Source organism: Mastigoproctus giganteus, chromosome 13 (genome assembly GCF_048544385.1).
Source record: "Mastigoproctus giganteus isolate SK-2022 chromosome 13, ASM4854438v1, whole genome shotgun sequence".
NCBI lineage: Eukaryota > Metazoa > Arthropoda > Arachnida > Uropygi > Thelyphonidae > Mastigoproctus > Mastigoproctus giganteus.
In genome coordinates, this window is record NC_143587.1 from 69,489,332 (window position 1) to 69,504,157 (window position 14,826).

At 37.0% G+C, this 14,826-nt stretch overlaps 1 protein-coding gene across 1 annotated transcript in view; it reads left to right on the forward strand.

Annotated features, from left to right (window-relative positions):
* The window catches only part of LOC150076146 (calmegin-like), a 308,067-nt gene that overhangs the window by 100,537 nt on the left and 192,704 nt on the right, over positions 1 to 14,826 (forward strand). Inside the window, exon 8 of the mRNA XM_090387267.1 lies at positions 11,636 to 11,786. Coding sequence (XP_090243393.1) covers positions 11,636 to 11,786 — 151 coding nt within the window. The remainder of the gene's footprint in view (positions 1 to 11,635; positions 11,787 to 14,826) is intronic.

Sequence of the window (14,826 nt, forward strand, 5' to 3'; positions counted from 1 at the left end):
GGTCCCACTGTATAGAATTTAAATACTGTCTCAGTCCATCGTAGTCGCCTTTACGGAAGCAATAACCCTTCCCTTTACCCCTAATGGTAGTTACCTCTTTCAGTAAATCCCACTTCAGCACACTGTGATCACTGCCACCTAGTGGTTCATTTATCTGCAGATTCTTAATGCATGAAGAATCACTGCTGATAATCAAATCAAGAGTATTACTCCCTCTAGTTGCCTCCCGAACATGCTGATGTAGAAAACAATCATCCAATAAATCCACAAAAGCCCTGCTAGTGTGTGAGTAACCAGCCCCCAAATTCCAGTCAATATCTGGGAAATTAAAATCTCCCATTATTAAGACTCTCTGATTTACTGGCCCACTCTATTTCCCTGTACAGTTCCTTATTATACTCATCAGAGTCATTAGGCCTATAGCACACTCCTACTCTCAATTTTGATCTCCCAATGCTTATGTCACACCAAACTGACTCAACACTGCACTGTCCAGCGATGTCGACTGGCTTCACTTCCTTGGTTTTTATGTGTTTCTTAACTAATAGCATAACCCCTCCCCCCTTCCTATCCTGTCTATCCTTTCTGTAGAAGTTGTACTCCCCAAATTGCATTTCTGCATCCCTTATATCTGTGTGACACCACGTCTCTGATATCCCAACAATATCTGCCTTTGATGTTTTGAGCAATACCTTAAATTCATCAAATTTATTTACTAAACTCCTAGCATTGGTGTACATGCAAGTATACCTGCACCTGTTTCTATTCTTAGCTACCCTAACACAACCCATGTGTTTACTTGTACCGCAATGGCTCCCAGCAGTCTCTGAAATACCATGCATCTTGTTTTTCAGGCTTCTGCTCATTCTAATAGAAGCAGTGCAAGAATCTCTTTCACCTCTGCCAGTGGCTACTGTCAATCTATTGGTCTTTGTCTCCCCCCAAGCCAGCAGTTTTCCGACCCACCTAACACTGCCTCGATAGCATCAGCAAATATTCTTGCACCCTTTCTATTTAAGTGTATCCCATCCCTGTAGAAGCAATCTCTCCTGTTAACAAGTACATTCCAGGCTGAAAAAAATTCTACCCCTTGAGCCTTGCACAATCTTTCCAGGGCCGAATTGATCGACAAGGCTCTCATCATATACTCCCTCCTATCGTGTCTGGGCAGAATTGCAGACACTTTCAAATTCAACCCTAATTCTCGGCTTTTGTTCAACAGTGACCTGTACTTGTTAAGTAATTCTGCTGGTCTCCTACTCTTAATATCGTTAGTGCCAACGTGTACAACTATATCACCTTTTGTGCCCTTAAAAGATGATATTCGCTCTACAACTTCATCAACCTTTGCCCTGGCAGACACACCCTGGTCCTGTTCCACCTATCTTTTTTACAAAGCATGTTCCCCGTTTCCCTGACAATAGAGTCACCAACAACTATTAGTTCCTTCGGGACCAGCGCATTCTGCCTTGGGGGTTGTCTCTGTGTCACGCGATGCCCAAGTGCAAACTCTGGCGTTGATATGGGCAGCTGAGAGCTTGATGGGCCCCTCAATTTAGTTTCTTCGAGGGCATCCACCCTGTCCTTCAAGCTCTCATATAGGCCCACAAGAACGCCGAGTTGTTGCCTGATATCAATACACTCCTTGCATCGCGCACACACAAAGACATCCCCCTTGGCAGTATCATGTCCCGTACCCGATTGCTCTGCAAACATCAAGCAAACAGTGCATTTTATAAGGCTGTGAGTCAGAGTACAACTGCCCCCCTCAGTTCGGCTCTGAGCCACAGCGCTTCCATTAGCTTGAGCCTTTTGCTTTGCTGCTCTGGTCTGAGTCATGATTCTATTAATTTATTAATTAATTATGTTATGTTATTAATTATGTTAAATATAATTAATTATATTACGTTTGTAATCTAAGTCGTTATATGTATTTATTTAAACGTACAATTTAACTGCTAACGAAGTTCAACTAACGCTATCTAGTACGGCATACAACTATCGTATCACAATGGCGGGAAAATTACGAACGGTACTGGAGTTGAAACACGTGGAAACCTTTACCGATACTTTTATGCAATTACAAGGCCGAGTAAAGAATAATTACACCAAGTTAATCAGAAAATCACAAAATAATGTTATACTTCTAAATTTAAATCAAAAGTTTTAGAAAAACAATAATTTCAAATCAATAAATAAGAAAAATCCACTTAGCGGCTTGGAACACGGCCGTCTCTAGTAGCCTCGTCAGCAGACTCCCCTTGGCCTGGCGTTTTTGCATAAACAATGAATATAAATACAGCATACAGTTTTTCTCTGATCAAAGTACGCTATTTTATAATGAACATACAATATATTAAATTAGCAGTCATTTACAAAGTACTTTTGACTGTTGAAATAAATATTGTACTAATAGGCCACCAAATAAAGCTAAATTTAAGTCAGGTAATGGAGAATTTTTGTTTCATGATATATCAATTTGTGCAATTTGAAAGCACATTTACAATAATACTGTTGGTTAACATTAGCTGTTCTTTCATTTGTCTCAAAAAACAGATGGAAAGTTTTTGTGGAAGTGAATTTCTTCTTTTTAGCTTTCAAATCTTGTCCGAAGACCACTGTTCCTTTTATTGTTGTGACCAAAAAAATAGTTGCACTTAAAAATAAAATCCAATAAAAAGGCCTTATTGTAGAAAACTTTTTCTTTTTTTTAAATTCCAGTCTATTCACAACGTTGCAGTGTTTCAATGCTGAGAATAGAATCCTGAAAATTAAGAAAATATTAGTGATGGGCATAAAAGAGTAATGATGTAGACAAGACTTCAGTTATAGCTCGGACACAGCATGGTTTTGTTAAGGGAAAGTCTTGCCTGACAAATTTCATTGGATACTATGATGTGGTCACAAAGGAACTGGATGCAGGGAATAACTTTGATATCATATATTTGGAACTTAGAAAGGCTTTTGATACTGTTGCACATGGAAGGCTGCTGCACAAATTGGAGCAGTGTGGCATTGGAGGCAAATTGCTGCTATGGATAAAGGGATGGTTGAGTGGGAGAAGACAGAGTGGTGGTAATCAATGGACACTGCTCATCATGGACTAATGTTATTAATGGAGTCCCTCAGGGTTCAGTTTTGGGTCCATTGTTTTCTGTATTTTTAAATGATATTCATGATGGTATATCAAGCTTAATGTCCAAGTTTGCAGACGATATGAAGGTTGGCAGGGTTGTTAGGACACTAATGACAGTACAGTTCTGGAGGCCTCATTTTAGAAAGGATGTAGATATGCTTGAGCATGTACAGAGAAGGGCAACAAGATTGGTGAGGGGAATGAAGGGATCCTCTTACCAAGAGAGGCTTAAGTTCTGCAAATTCCAGTGGCTGGAGACTAGGCACCTGCGTGGTGATCTGATTGAGGTGTATAAGGCCTTGAATGGGTTGAGCATGCTGAATTCTGATGGGATCCTTCCACTTGTTCAGATTATGAACCTAAGGGTGCATAAATTCAAATTAAGAAAAGACAGATGTAGAATAGATGTGCGGAAATTTGCCTTTAGCCAGCGGGTAGTTAATTGCTGGAACAAACTTCCATCTGTTGTTGTGGAAGTTGATAGGTTAAATAAATTTAAGGAGGAACTGGACAGGCATTTGGAGGGAATGGTGTGATATTTTTTTTTTTGCTGATGCTGCATAAGCTCATACACTTGCTTTCTTGCATCACATGCCACTACTACTACTAGTATGCTGCTGCAACAGGATCTAGAAAAGTTGAGCAGATGGGCTGAGAGGTGGCAAATGAAGTTTGACATTGACAAATGCAAAGTACTATATATGGGAAGCAGTAATCCCAGAGCATTGTATCAACTCTGTGGTACTACACTGACAGTGGTAGAGAATGAAAAGGACATGGGGATAATTGTGCAGGCAGATATGAAGTTCTCTGAGCAGTGCAGATGGGCTGCAAGTGTAGCTCATGGTGTCTTGTCAATGATATACAGGAATTTTTCTAGCAGGGATAAGGAGGTGATTATTCCCATGTATAAGGCAATGGTCAGACCACACCTTGAGTACTGTATACAGGTCTGGAGGCCTCATTTCAAGAAGGATGTAGAGCTGCTGGAACGAGTGCGGAGAAGGGCAACAAGATTAGTGAATGGAACAAAGGGTGCTCTTACGAAGAAAGGTTGTAATTTTGCAAATTCCAGTTTCTGGAGACTAGGCACCTGCGAGGTGATCTGATTGAGGTGTACAAAGCCTTGGATGGTTTGAGCATGCTCAATGCTGATGGGATTTTTCCTCTTGCTCAGAAAAATCACCTGAGAGGGCATAAATTCAAATTGAGGAAAGACAGATGTGCGAAAGTTTGCCTTTAGCCAGCGGGTAGTTGGTTGGTGGAACAGACTTCCATCCTTTGTTGTGAAAGTTGATAGTCTAAATAAATTTAAGGCTGAGCTGGACAGGTATTTGGAACTAACGGAGGGGTGAAATGGGAGCGGTTTTTTTTTTTTTTATGGTTGAAGCTGCATAAGCTTGCTTTCTTCCGTCATATGCCTATGCTAATGATTGAAATAATCACTTATGGCATTTTAATAATCGATTATATATAAATTAGTTCTGAAATCGACAACAAGAAAACTAAAAAAGGAGAAAACTAGTGGATGGATTTGACCTAGTGTTAAGGTAAAGTATTATTACAACTTGGGTAGTAGTTCTATCATTTTCCTATACATATAGGAGAATGGTGGAAATATTGCAGTTTTGAATGCTGACCATTCAAATCTGAATGCTGGCCGAATGACAAATATTGAACCTTCAAATATCTATAAATTTACCAGTTAAGGCCCAAATATTTAACTTTGTTGAGAGGCTTTGTGTTTGAGTGAGCTAAACCAGTGCCACCTTAAAAACAAAGCCTGATCACATGCGTGTTGATATCATAAGTGGACCATAAGAAGTAAATAAAGCTACATCGCTACACCCTGTATTAAGAAAAGTGAAAGCAAGAGTTAAATGTAAATCTACTTTATTCTAATTCATAATGGAATAGTTCATAATGAAATAGTTCATAATGGAAAGCTAATTTATATTGCAAGGGACAAATATGAAAAACGAAATAAAAAATTTAGTTTTGATACTTAAGTGAGATAATTTTTTTTTTTTTTTTTTTAATCATAACATTCTGAAAAATGAAGACAACGCATTTTATAGTTAACTATTTTATTACATTTTGAATGTTTTACATGTAATGTGTAATCCAACTAATGTTCAACTATAGTAATTAAATTTAATAAATTTGATTACTATAGTTGAATAGAAATTATTTTACTTTAAATTTAGCTCTTTTTCAATGTTTGAAGTTTGTTAATATTAATACATCATTTTTCTTTTTACAATAATTGTCTATCAAAATATTGATTTATAATGATGTTAATTAGAAAATTTAAAATTATCTCTAAATAGGCCTACAAGGCTGGGACAATTCATATTGAGCAATTAGACTTTACACCAGCCGGTATTTAAATAAACAAATTTCAATCCTGCAACTAAAACACTTTATTTACAATAAAATAAAATAAAATTACAAGCGTATAGAATGAAATAAAATATAAAATAGTCGAAAACTGATGGGGTTTAATTTACAATAAAATATAAAATAAAATATGATGATAAAAGCGATAAAAAAAAAAAAACAGTAAAATAAAATACCGTAACAGCTGTAGCATTCGGAAACAGCGGTCTCCTTTCTCAACAGCATACTTCTGTGTGGCACATCCTTAAATAGCAGACATGGCACTCGTCACACGGTTACTCAGGAATACGGTTGGAATTTCCCATTTATACACTGGAACCGGAACTGGCTCGGGAGTGCGCTAGTTGAAACCGTTCATCTCGCTCAAGAACAATGCTTTCAAAGAGGGGATGTAAGTGTACACCTCTGTCTCTATTAATGGAATTGCTAGCTGCCCCAATACGTAAACTTTTGAGCCATTTATGGTACCAGAACCCCTGTGTATGATCCATGATGACAGCATCCTCCAGGGAAATTTGAAGCAACAATTTTTTATTGGGGCAGCTAGCAATTCCATTAATAGAGACAGGGGTGTATGCTTACATCCCCTCTTTGAAACCGTTGTTCTTGGGTGAGATGAATGGTTTCAGCTAGTGCGCTCCCGAGCCATTTCCGGTTCTGGTGTATAAATGGGAAATTCCAACTGTATTCCTGAGGAACCATGTGACGAGTGTCGTGGATCTGCTATTTAAGGATGTGCCACACAGCAGAAGTATGCTGTTGAGAAAGGAGACCGCTGTCTCCGAAAGCTACAGTTGTTATGGTATTTTAGTATTTTATTTTACTGTTTTTATTGCTGTTATCATATTTTATTGTAAATTAAACCCCATCAGTTTTAGACTATTTTATTTTATTTCATTTCATTCTATACGCTTGTTATTTTATTTTATTGTAAATAAAGTGCTTTAGTTGCAGGATTGAAATTTGTTTATTTAAATACTGGCTGGTGTAAAGTCTAATTGCTGAATACAATATAAGGTTTTCAGATGAATTTCATCAATTTTAAATTCTGAAGAATTTAAAAAGGCCAATTTCTGTTTAGCATACATCAGAAAATGATTCTCTTGCTGGTCATCTGTAATTTTTGCATTTAGAGAAGAGCAGAACCTAAAATAGTACTTGGATGAGGGAGAAGTAGGAATGCAGAATGCTGTATAAATTTGTAGGCATGTGGGGATATCGAAAATACCAAAGCTGAAAATATTAATACTTTGGTGGAATATCTGTATGCATTCTTTTCACGTTGTAATGAAGGTACACATATGAACATATGGTTTACATATGAATTTAAACCCTGATACTCTCTCACTATTAATGAACAAAGGCTTAAGCTTACTGGAATTAGTTCTTGACCTTTACCCACTTGGCAGAACGGATTAGCCCACCGATTACATAGTAAATTGGCTTTGTTTTAAGGAGACATTGACAAAATATGCAGTTGGAACCAAAGCATAAATTTATGCTTATGCTTATGCAGACTATAGTTGAGAAGTCAGTGAACAGTTTCCACTTTGATTCATGTGAGGCAAGGCAAGGGTGTCAAACTCATTTGGGCCGTGAGCCAGTTCCTGTATTAGTATACGTCATGTGGGCCGCACAAAACCTATAAACCCTGCTATTGCTAAGCCTAAAGGCACTTTAATTGCTCAGTTGTTGCTTTTTGCTGATTGATACTCACGGCTGAGAATGCACTAATATTATTTGAAAGGAAATAAGTCTGAATAAATGACAGAACGAATAATGAAAAGCAAGTTTATTCCAGATAATATTTCGACAAGGAATATACATGAAATTAGGTAATCTAGGCCTTTTTGCCAGGTGCTTGACTCAGTTTGCTTGCATTCAGCTTTGTGAGATTTGGATTCAAAGATTGAAAAGGCACAATCTTCATCATGGAAGAAAGATTGGCGTCGGTTAGCCTTGATCTGTGGGCTGTTTTGTTAGCTTTCATACCCAAAAACAGTTGTTCACATAAATGTGCCCGCAAATTAACATAGAATTTGTGCAGTAAACTTTCCTATCTCTCGGTATTTTTGCCTTAAATAAGAGTAGATTTTTGGGATCCCAACTTCTCCGTATTTTTCTCTTTTAAAATTGAGTCATTCTGCAGATCAATTAGTTTCATTTGTATGGAAATAGAGCTCTCTTGACATTAAAAGAAAAAGGACCCGTGAAAAGAGAAATCTTCTTGGTGCTCCTTAATCTTTAAAGTGCCTATCAAATTCGTCTTTAATGTTTTCTATTCTGTCACAATATTTTGAAAGGGTATAACTTTGACTCTGATATTTCAACTATTCACAGATAGAAAAGTAAGTCAGAGTACCCTCTTTTAATTGATTTTGCCACACTAACTTTTTTTGAAAACTAGCCAGTGTATCGTAGTTTGATGTTTATATCATTTAAGTGACCTGTAATATCCACTAGGAAGGCCAGATCTTGTACCCAAGCCTGTTTCTTCAGAAGCGATTCATCCTGACATTTCTAGGAACAGTATTTCTTCCAAAAGTAAAAAGAACTTCTTTAGTACATTGTGGCAAGACAACCAACGAACCTCTGTGTATATAAAGGAGGCGGCAAAGCAACTAAGCAAACCCTTAGCCATAATTATGAGAGCATCCTTGGACTCAGGGGAGGTTCCCACGGACTGGAGATGTGCAAATGTATCTCCAGTTCACAAAGGGGGATCGAAGGGTGACACGAGTAATTACAGACCAGTTAGTTTAACTTCTGTTCCGGGTAAAATAATGGAGTCGCTGGTTAAAGATGTATTGCAGGATCATCTAGACAGGACTGCAGCAATAATTCAGACACAGCATGGGTTTGTTAAGGGAAAGTCTTGTCTGACAAATTTGATAGAATATTATGATGTGGTTACAAAAAAACTGGATGCAAAAAATAATTTTGATATCATATATTTGGATTGCAGGAAAGCTTTTGACACTGTTGCGCATGGAAGACTATAGTACAAATTGGAGCAGAATGGTATTAAGCGTAAGTTGCTACAATGGATAAAAGGATGGTTAAGTGGGAGAAGACAGAGGGTGGTAATCAATGGGTGCTGCTCTTCTTGGATTAATGTTATTAGTGGAGTCCCACAGGGTTTGGTGTTAGGTCCCCTGTTGTTTTGTATATTTATCAATGATATTGATGAAGGCTTAATGTCGAAGTTTGCAGATGATACAAAGGTTGGCAGGGTTGTTAATGACAGTAATGGCAGTGTGCTACTGCAACAGGATCTAGATAATTTGGGCAGATGGGCTAAGAAGTGGCAACTGAAGTTTAACCTTGACAAATGCAAAGTACTGCATATGGGTAGAAGTAACCCCAGAGAAACGTACCAACTGTGTGGTACTACACTTAAGGTGGTAGAAAATGAAAAAGACCTGGGAGTAATTGTGCAGGCAGATATGAAGTTTTCTGAGCAATGCAGACAGGCTGCCAGGGCAGGTCATGGGGTTATGTCAATGATATATAGGAATTTTGCTAGCAGTGAAAAGGAGGTGATTATCCCTCTGTATAAGGCAATGGTCAGGCCACGCCTTGAGTACTGCGTACAGGTCTGGAGGCCTCATTTTAGGAAGGATGTAGATTTACTTGAGCGTGTACAGAGAAGGGCAACAAGATTGGCGAGGGGAATGAAGGGATCCTCTTATCAAGAGAGGCTTAAGTTCTGCAAATTGCAGTGGCTGGAGACTAGGCACCTGCGCGGCGATCTGATTGAGGTGTATAAGGCCTTGAATGGGTTCAGCACGCTGAATTCTGAATGGATCCTTCCACTTGTTCAGATTACGAACCTAAGGTGGCATAAATTCAAATTACGAAAGGACAGATGTAGAATAGATGTATGGAAATTTGCCTTTAGCCAGCGGGTGGTTAATTGCTGGAACAAACTTCCATCTGTCTTTTTTTTTTTTGGCTGATGCTGCATAAGCTCATACATTTGCTTTCTTGCATCACATGCCACTACTACTACCCTCTTTTAATTGATTTTGCCACACAATAACTTTTTTGAAAACTAGCCAGTGTATTGTAGTTTGATGTTTATATCATTTAAGTGACCTGTAATATCTACTAGGAAGGCCAGATCTTGTACCCAAGCCTGTTTCTTCAGAAGCGATTCATCCTGACATTTCTAGGAACAGTATTTCTTCCAAAAGTAAAAAGAACTTCTTTAGTACGTTGTGGCTAGACAACCAATGAACCTCTGTGTAGTACGGCAGCCTTTCAAATTCACTTTCAAATTCCTTAAGGAGAGCAAACTGGCGGTGATTCAGTCTTCTGGACTGGATGATGTTCACAGTTTTGGCCAGTCTTTGGCACATAGTCCATTTTCAGTATTTTCAAACACAGAATCTGCTGATGAATAATGTAGTGGAAAGATTGCAATTTTTGTTTGTCTTGATATTTGTCCTTCAGTTTTGCTTCCGGTATTGATGCAAATCCTTTGACTTCCCCTGTCATTGCTGGAGCGCCATCGGTAGTTACAGCCACGAGTCTCTTGAGAGGAAGCCTGTTTTTCTCCAGAATGCTCCATACAGCACCACAGATGTCTTCCCCAGTAGTAGTTCTATGAATGGGAATCATTTCCAAAACTCTTCAGTTACTTTCAAATTGTCATTGCAGGCTCGAAGAAACAGTGCAGCTTGTGCCGCATCTTGAATATCGTTACTTTCATCAAGTGCAATTGAAAAACATTGAAATGTTGTGGATGCTTACTGCACTTGTTCACGCAAGTTGTCTGCTATCTCGGTTATCCTTTCAGCCACTGTTTCTTGGCAATGAAATTTCTTGAAATACTTTCACGTTTCTGGGACAGGCATTTTCAGCTACTTTTATCATGCATTCCTTAACCACAGAGCCTTCACTTGAAGGTTTGGAATGTTTTGCCAGTAAATAGCTGATTTCATAACTGGCTTTCACTGCCTTCTTTAAGTTTTGTAATTACATTTTTCTGCCTTTGAAGTGAGTTCTTCATATGCTTTAGTTTTCCTTCTCTTAATTTAGCCTCAAAGTGGGAAAATTTTTCTTTGTGAATTGTATCATATTGTCATTTAATATTATACTCTTTGATGACACTAATTGATTCATTGCAAATAACACACAGAATTTTACCTTTTGTCTCTGTGCAAAAGTAACTCTTGTGACATCACGTCACTTGAAAGTGACATCACGTCAGAATCACGTGTATATAAGAGTCACTACCCAAAACTGTTTGCTTACTGACTTTATTAAATAGAAACAGCAACACAAATATTAGCTCACTTGCATTACAATGTAACTGACTCGAACGGTATGAAAGCCACAGTAAAATTGACTGTCAGCATGCAAAACGATCACTTAAATAGGCAATGGAAAATTCTGTAAACTATATGATCACAGAAAGCAGTGGAAAGCGGTAGAAACATTTTTCGTGGAGGCAGCATGGGCTGCAAAAAAACAACAAAAAAACCTGTTTTGGGCCTAATGCGGGTTGCTAGTTTGACACCCCCTGATTTAAGACAATCATTAATCTTGAGATATTTCTCCAATATGTAAGAGAACCTTACCAACAAAAGTATGGGATGAACTCATGATGTCCATACCATTAAAATTATCTATTTCTCTCTTCTGATTGTTGCTATATTCATTACATTCAGAATTTTCCCGTATCTTCACCGCCATAAAATCTCAGTACAATTGTTGTCAGATGTTGATGGCATTTTATAATGGTTGAAGGTCCTTGCAAGTGGGTCTTATAATAGATTCACAGAATTGTTCTTTTTATTTTTTATGTTTTGGCCTTTAACTGTAAGCAAGCAAGAATAGTAATCACTTCCTGGCCTCTGGGGGGGGGGGTTCATGCCAGACCACCTGTGTAATCTGTAGTAAAAGGAAGCCTTTTTTTTCTTACTTTTAACTCCATTCCTCAACTCCCTGAAAGTGAAACAGGCGAGAAAAGTAGAGTTAACTGAAATGTATTGTTATAAAAAATACATATAGAAGCATAATATTTAATAACACTAACTTAACCAGATTTTAAATAGACATTTCAATTTAAATCTTTTGTTTACTTCAACTTAGGTATGAAGTACAGTTTCAGAATGGTCAGGAGTGTGGTGGTGCATATATGAAAGTGTTATCTCAGACACCAGATCTAGATCTCCGAAGCTTCCATGACAAGACTCCATATACAATAATGTTTGGCCCCGATAAATGTGGTAATGATCATAAAGTAAGTGCTTTTATTGCAGATGAAAATTCGATTATTTCAATACTAATTTATGGAGTTTACAAATAATTTACTACGGGAATACCTCGCATAGCGCAGTTTCGATATAGCGCGGTTTACAAATGGAAAAAAATTAACTGCGTTATGCACCAATATATTTGATATGTATGTATTATAATGCCAGCACGTAGGCCAATGCGTTATGGATTCAAGGCCCTGCTGACTGTTGTCACAACTCCCATTATATACGGACTCTGCCAGCTTTGATAGATTAGTAAACACTCTAGATTCTGAGCGGTGAGGTCGTCGATTGTGCGTAAGCTGTACAAATATTTTTTGCTGTGTATTTTTTATTAAAGATTATTTTTTAAAATGTTACAGTTACACCTTTATACACAAATATGAGTGGAAAGAAGAAATGTAATGGCACTGAGTGTTCTAGATCCAAACATTGAACGAGGTATGAAAGTAAGGCAGGCGTTGCAAAATGACATTTGACGTTATAAAGAGATGTATGCAGATGAAAAAAAAAGAAAAAAACTGTGCAAACTAAGCTGATCAGTTATTTTTCAAAATAAAAATACAGTACATATTTCACTTATATTCTTTTGGTATGTACATACTGCAATAAAAATCATTTCTACTGTACTTACTAGTATTTTTCATTTTTATCATTTTAGTTTCTTTTTTTGCAAGAACTTAGTGTGCATCAATTTATAGTAAACAAACACCTATATATTTTTGCAACTCAACTCATATAATCAAATTGTCAGAACGCATTATGTTAAAATACATACTAATAATACCTCGATTAGCACGGTTTCGCATAGCTCTGTATTTTTTTTGGTACGAATTAACCGCGCTATGTGAGGTATTCCTGTAATATGAATTAGGCAGTATTGAACTTAGTGTGAGTAATATCAGCAGTGCCAGTGTACTGTAATATATTATTCACTTAGTTATAATCACAAGTTTTAGGAACTTCCTTATATGCTGTGGTATAATGACTAATGTATTAAGATAGCATAGCTTAATTTTCATCACTTACCTCTTGAATGATCTGTTTGGATGAGATGTGAATATAGAAGGCACATGGTCAATGTGAATAAGAACCTTATTTGTGCATAATCATAGCTATAAACGCGACTACAATTTGGAATTTCATTAAGGATTTAAAATAATTAATTAAAACCATTAAAATATGCACGAGAAGGAGGGAATGTACATTCCATTTCATGGTTGTCAATTAAAATCATTAAGATGGGAATAGTTCTGAATGGATTAATATTAATAAACATGCTAATAGTTGCGGACAAGCGACTTTCGATTTACATCCTCAGTTAGCATCGTGTGAAGAGAAAACGTGAGTGCTTTAAAAAGAAGAAAAGTCAATTCCTGAAATGCAGTTCAGTGCACGTGGAAACTTTATGCATGTTAAATTTCAAATAGGGGAAGGTTGATTGGGAGTTTTGTGTTTAGTACGTTAAATGATGTATGTCGCCGAAACCATTCAATAACTAGTGCTTTGTTTTGGAGCATTTTGAAATTAATCTAATTTAATTGTGATAGCTGAATCTATTAATGGATTATGATTGTAGGAATGGACATGTTGTGTTATCTCTGTATTGGATAGGTCAGATTTAAAACTGTTAAAATGGTAATATGTGTGTGTATTAGATTTTAGAACCAACAAATTTTGTCATAGTGCTCCCAATGTAACAGGCCTTACAGTCCTATGCCTAATTTATTGTATGATGAATAAATTATGGTTGTTTGTCTTTGTAAAAATCTGTCGGAGTTGTTTTGCGTATTGTCTTTGACAAGGGAGGACAATTTGGGTTCCTTGTTCTTTATCCTGATGGTTGTTGCGATGATGTCGGTTATTAATTCTGTTTTCAACTCTGGAAATGGTCTTTTATTAACTGTAATGGATATTTTCTAGCTATGAATTTTTCTGTAATGTATTTTAGTTCTATAGATTAATCATCTTGTATATAGCTATATTGAATGGCATTGTGAATTTGGTTAAAAAGAACTGTTTCTTTAATGTATGAAGGATGATGTGAATAAAAATGTAAAAATTTACATTTTTATTCACATCATCACTCACCTCTTGGATGTGTTTTCTTCCTATAAAATCTTGGTACCTTGTACCAACTTTATAAATAGTAAGGTTTAACAAATTGTGTTATCTATTTCCGTTTCAAGGATGAATTTAAGTCGTTCGTGTATTGTGTAAAATGTATTGAGCAGTGTATCGATGGAATTCTTATTACCTATTAAAAATATGTCGTCCACATATTTCATATATAATTTGATGTTAGAAGGAAAAGGTTGAAGTACTTTCTGTTCGATAGAAGCTAAATAAATCTCGGCCAACGGGGCTGATATACCCAGACCCATAGTTTTGTCAAGTTCTGCTTTGAATCTATTTAAGCTATCAACTTCTACAATGACAGATGGAAGTTTGTTCCAGCAATCAACCACCCTCTGTCTTTCCTCAGTTTGAATTTATGCCCTCTCAGGCAAATATTCTGAGCAAGAGGAAGAATCCCATCAGCATTGGGCATGCTCAAACCATTCAAAGCTTTATACACCTCAATCAGATCACCTCGCAGGTGCCTAGTCTCCAGACACTAATTTGCAAAACTTAAGCCTTTCTTCGTAAGAGCATCCCTTTGTTCCATTTACTAATCTTGTTGCCCTTCTCTGTACTTGTTCCAACAGCTCTACATCCTTCTTAAAATGCCTTTGTAGAACATATAAAAGAACTACGAATAAAATGTATGAAACAACTTAATATTCTTAAAGTCTTAACAACAACATCTTGGGGGGCAGACCGTTATACCCTGCTCAACTTGTATAAAGCACTAGTAAGGTCAAAAATAGATTATAGAGCACTGGTTTATGCATCAGCAAGAAAGAGCGCCCTCAAATGGCTAGATCTGATTCACCATAGTGCAATACGAATAGCAACAGGAGCTTTCCGCACATCCCCTATATACAGAGGCTAATGAATCACCACTGTTCCTGAGGAGAGAAC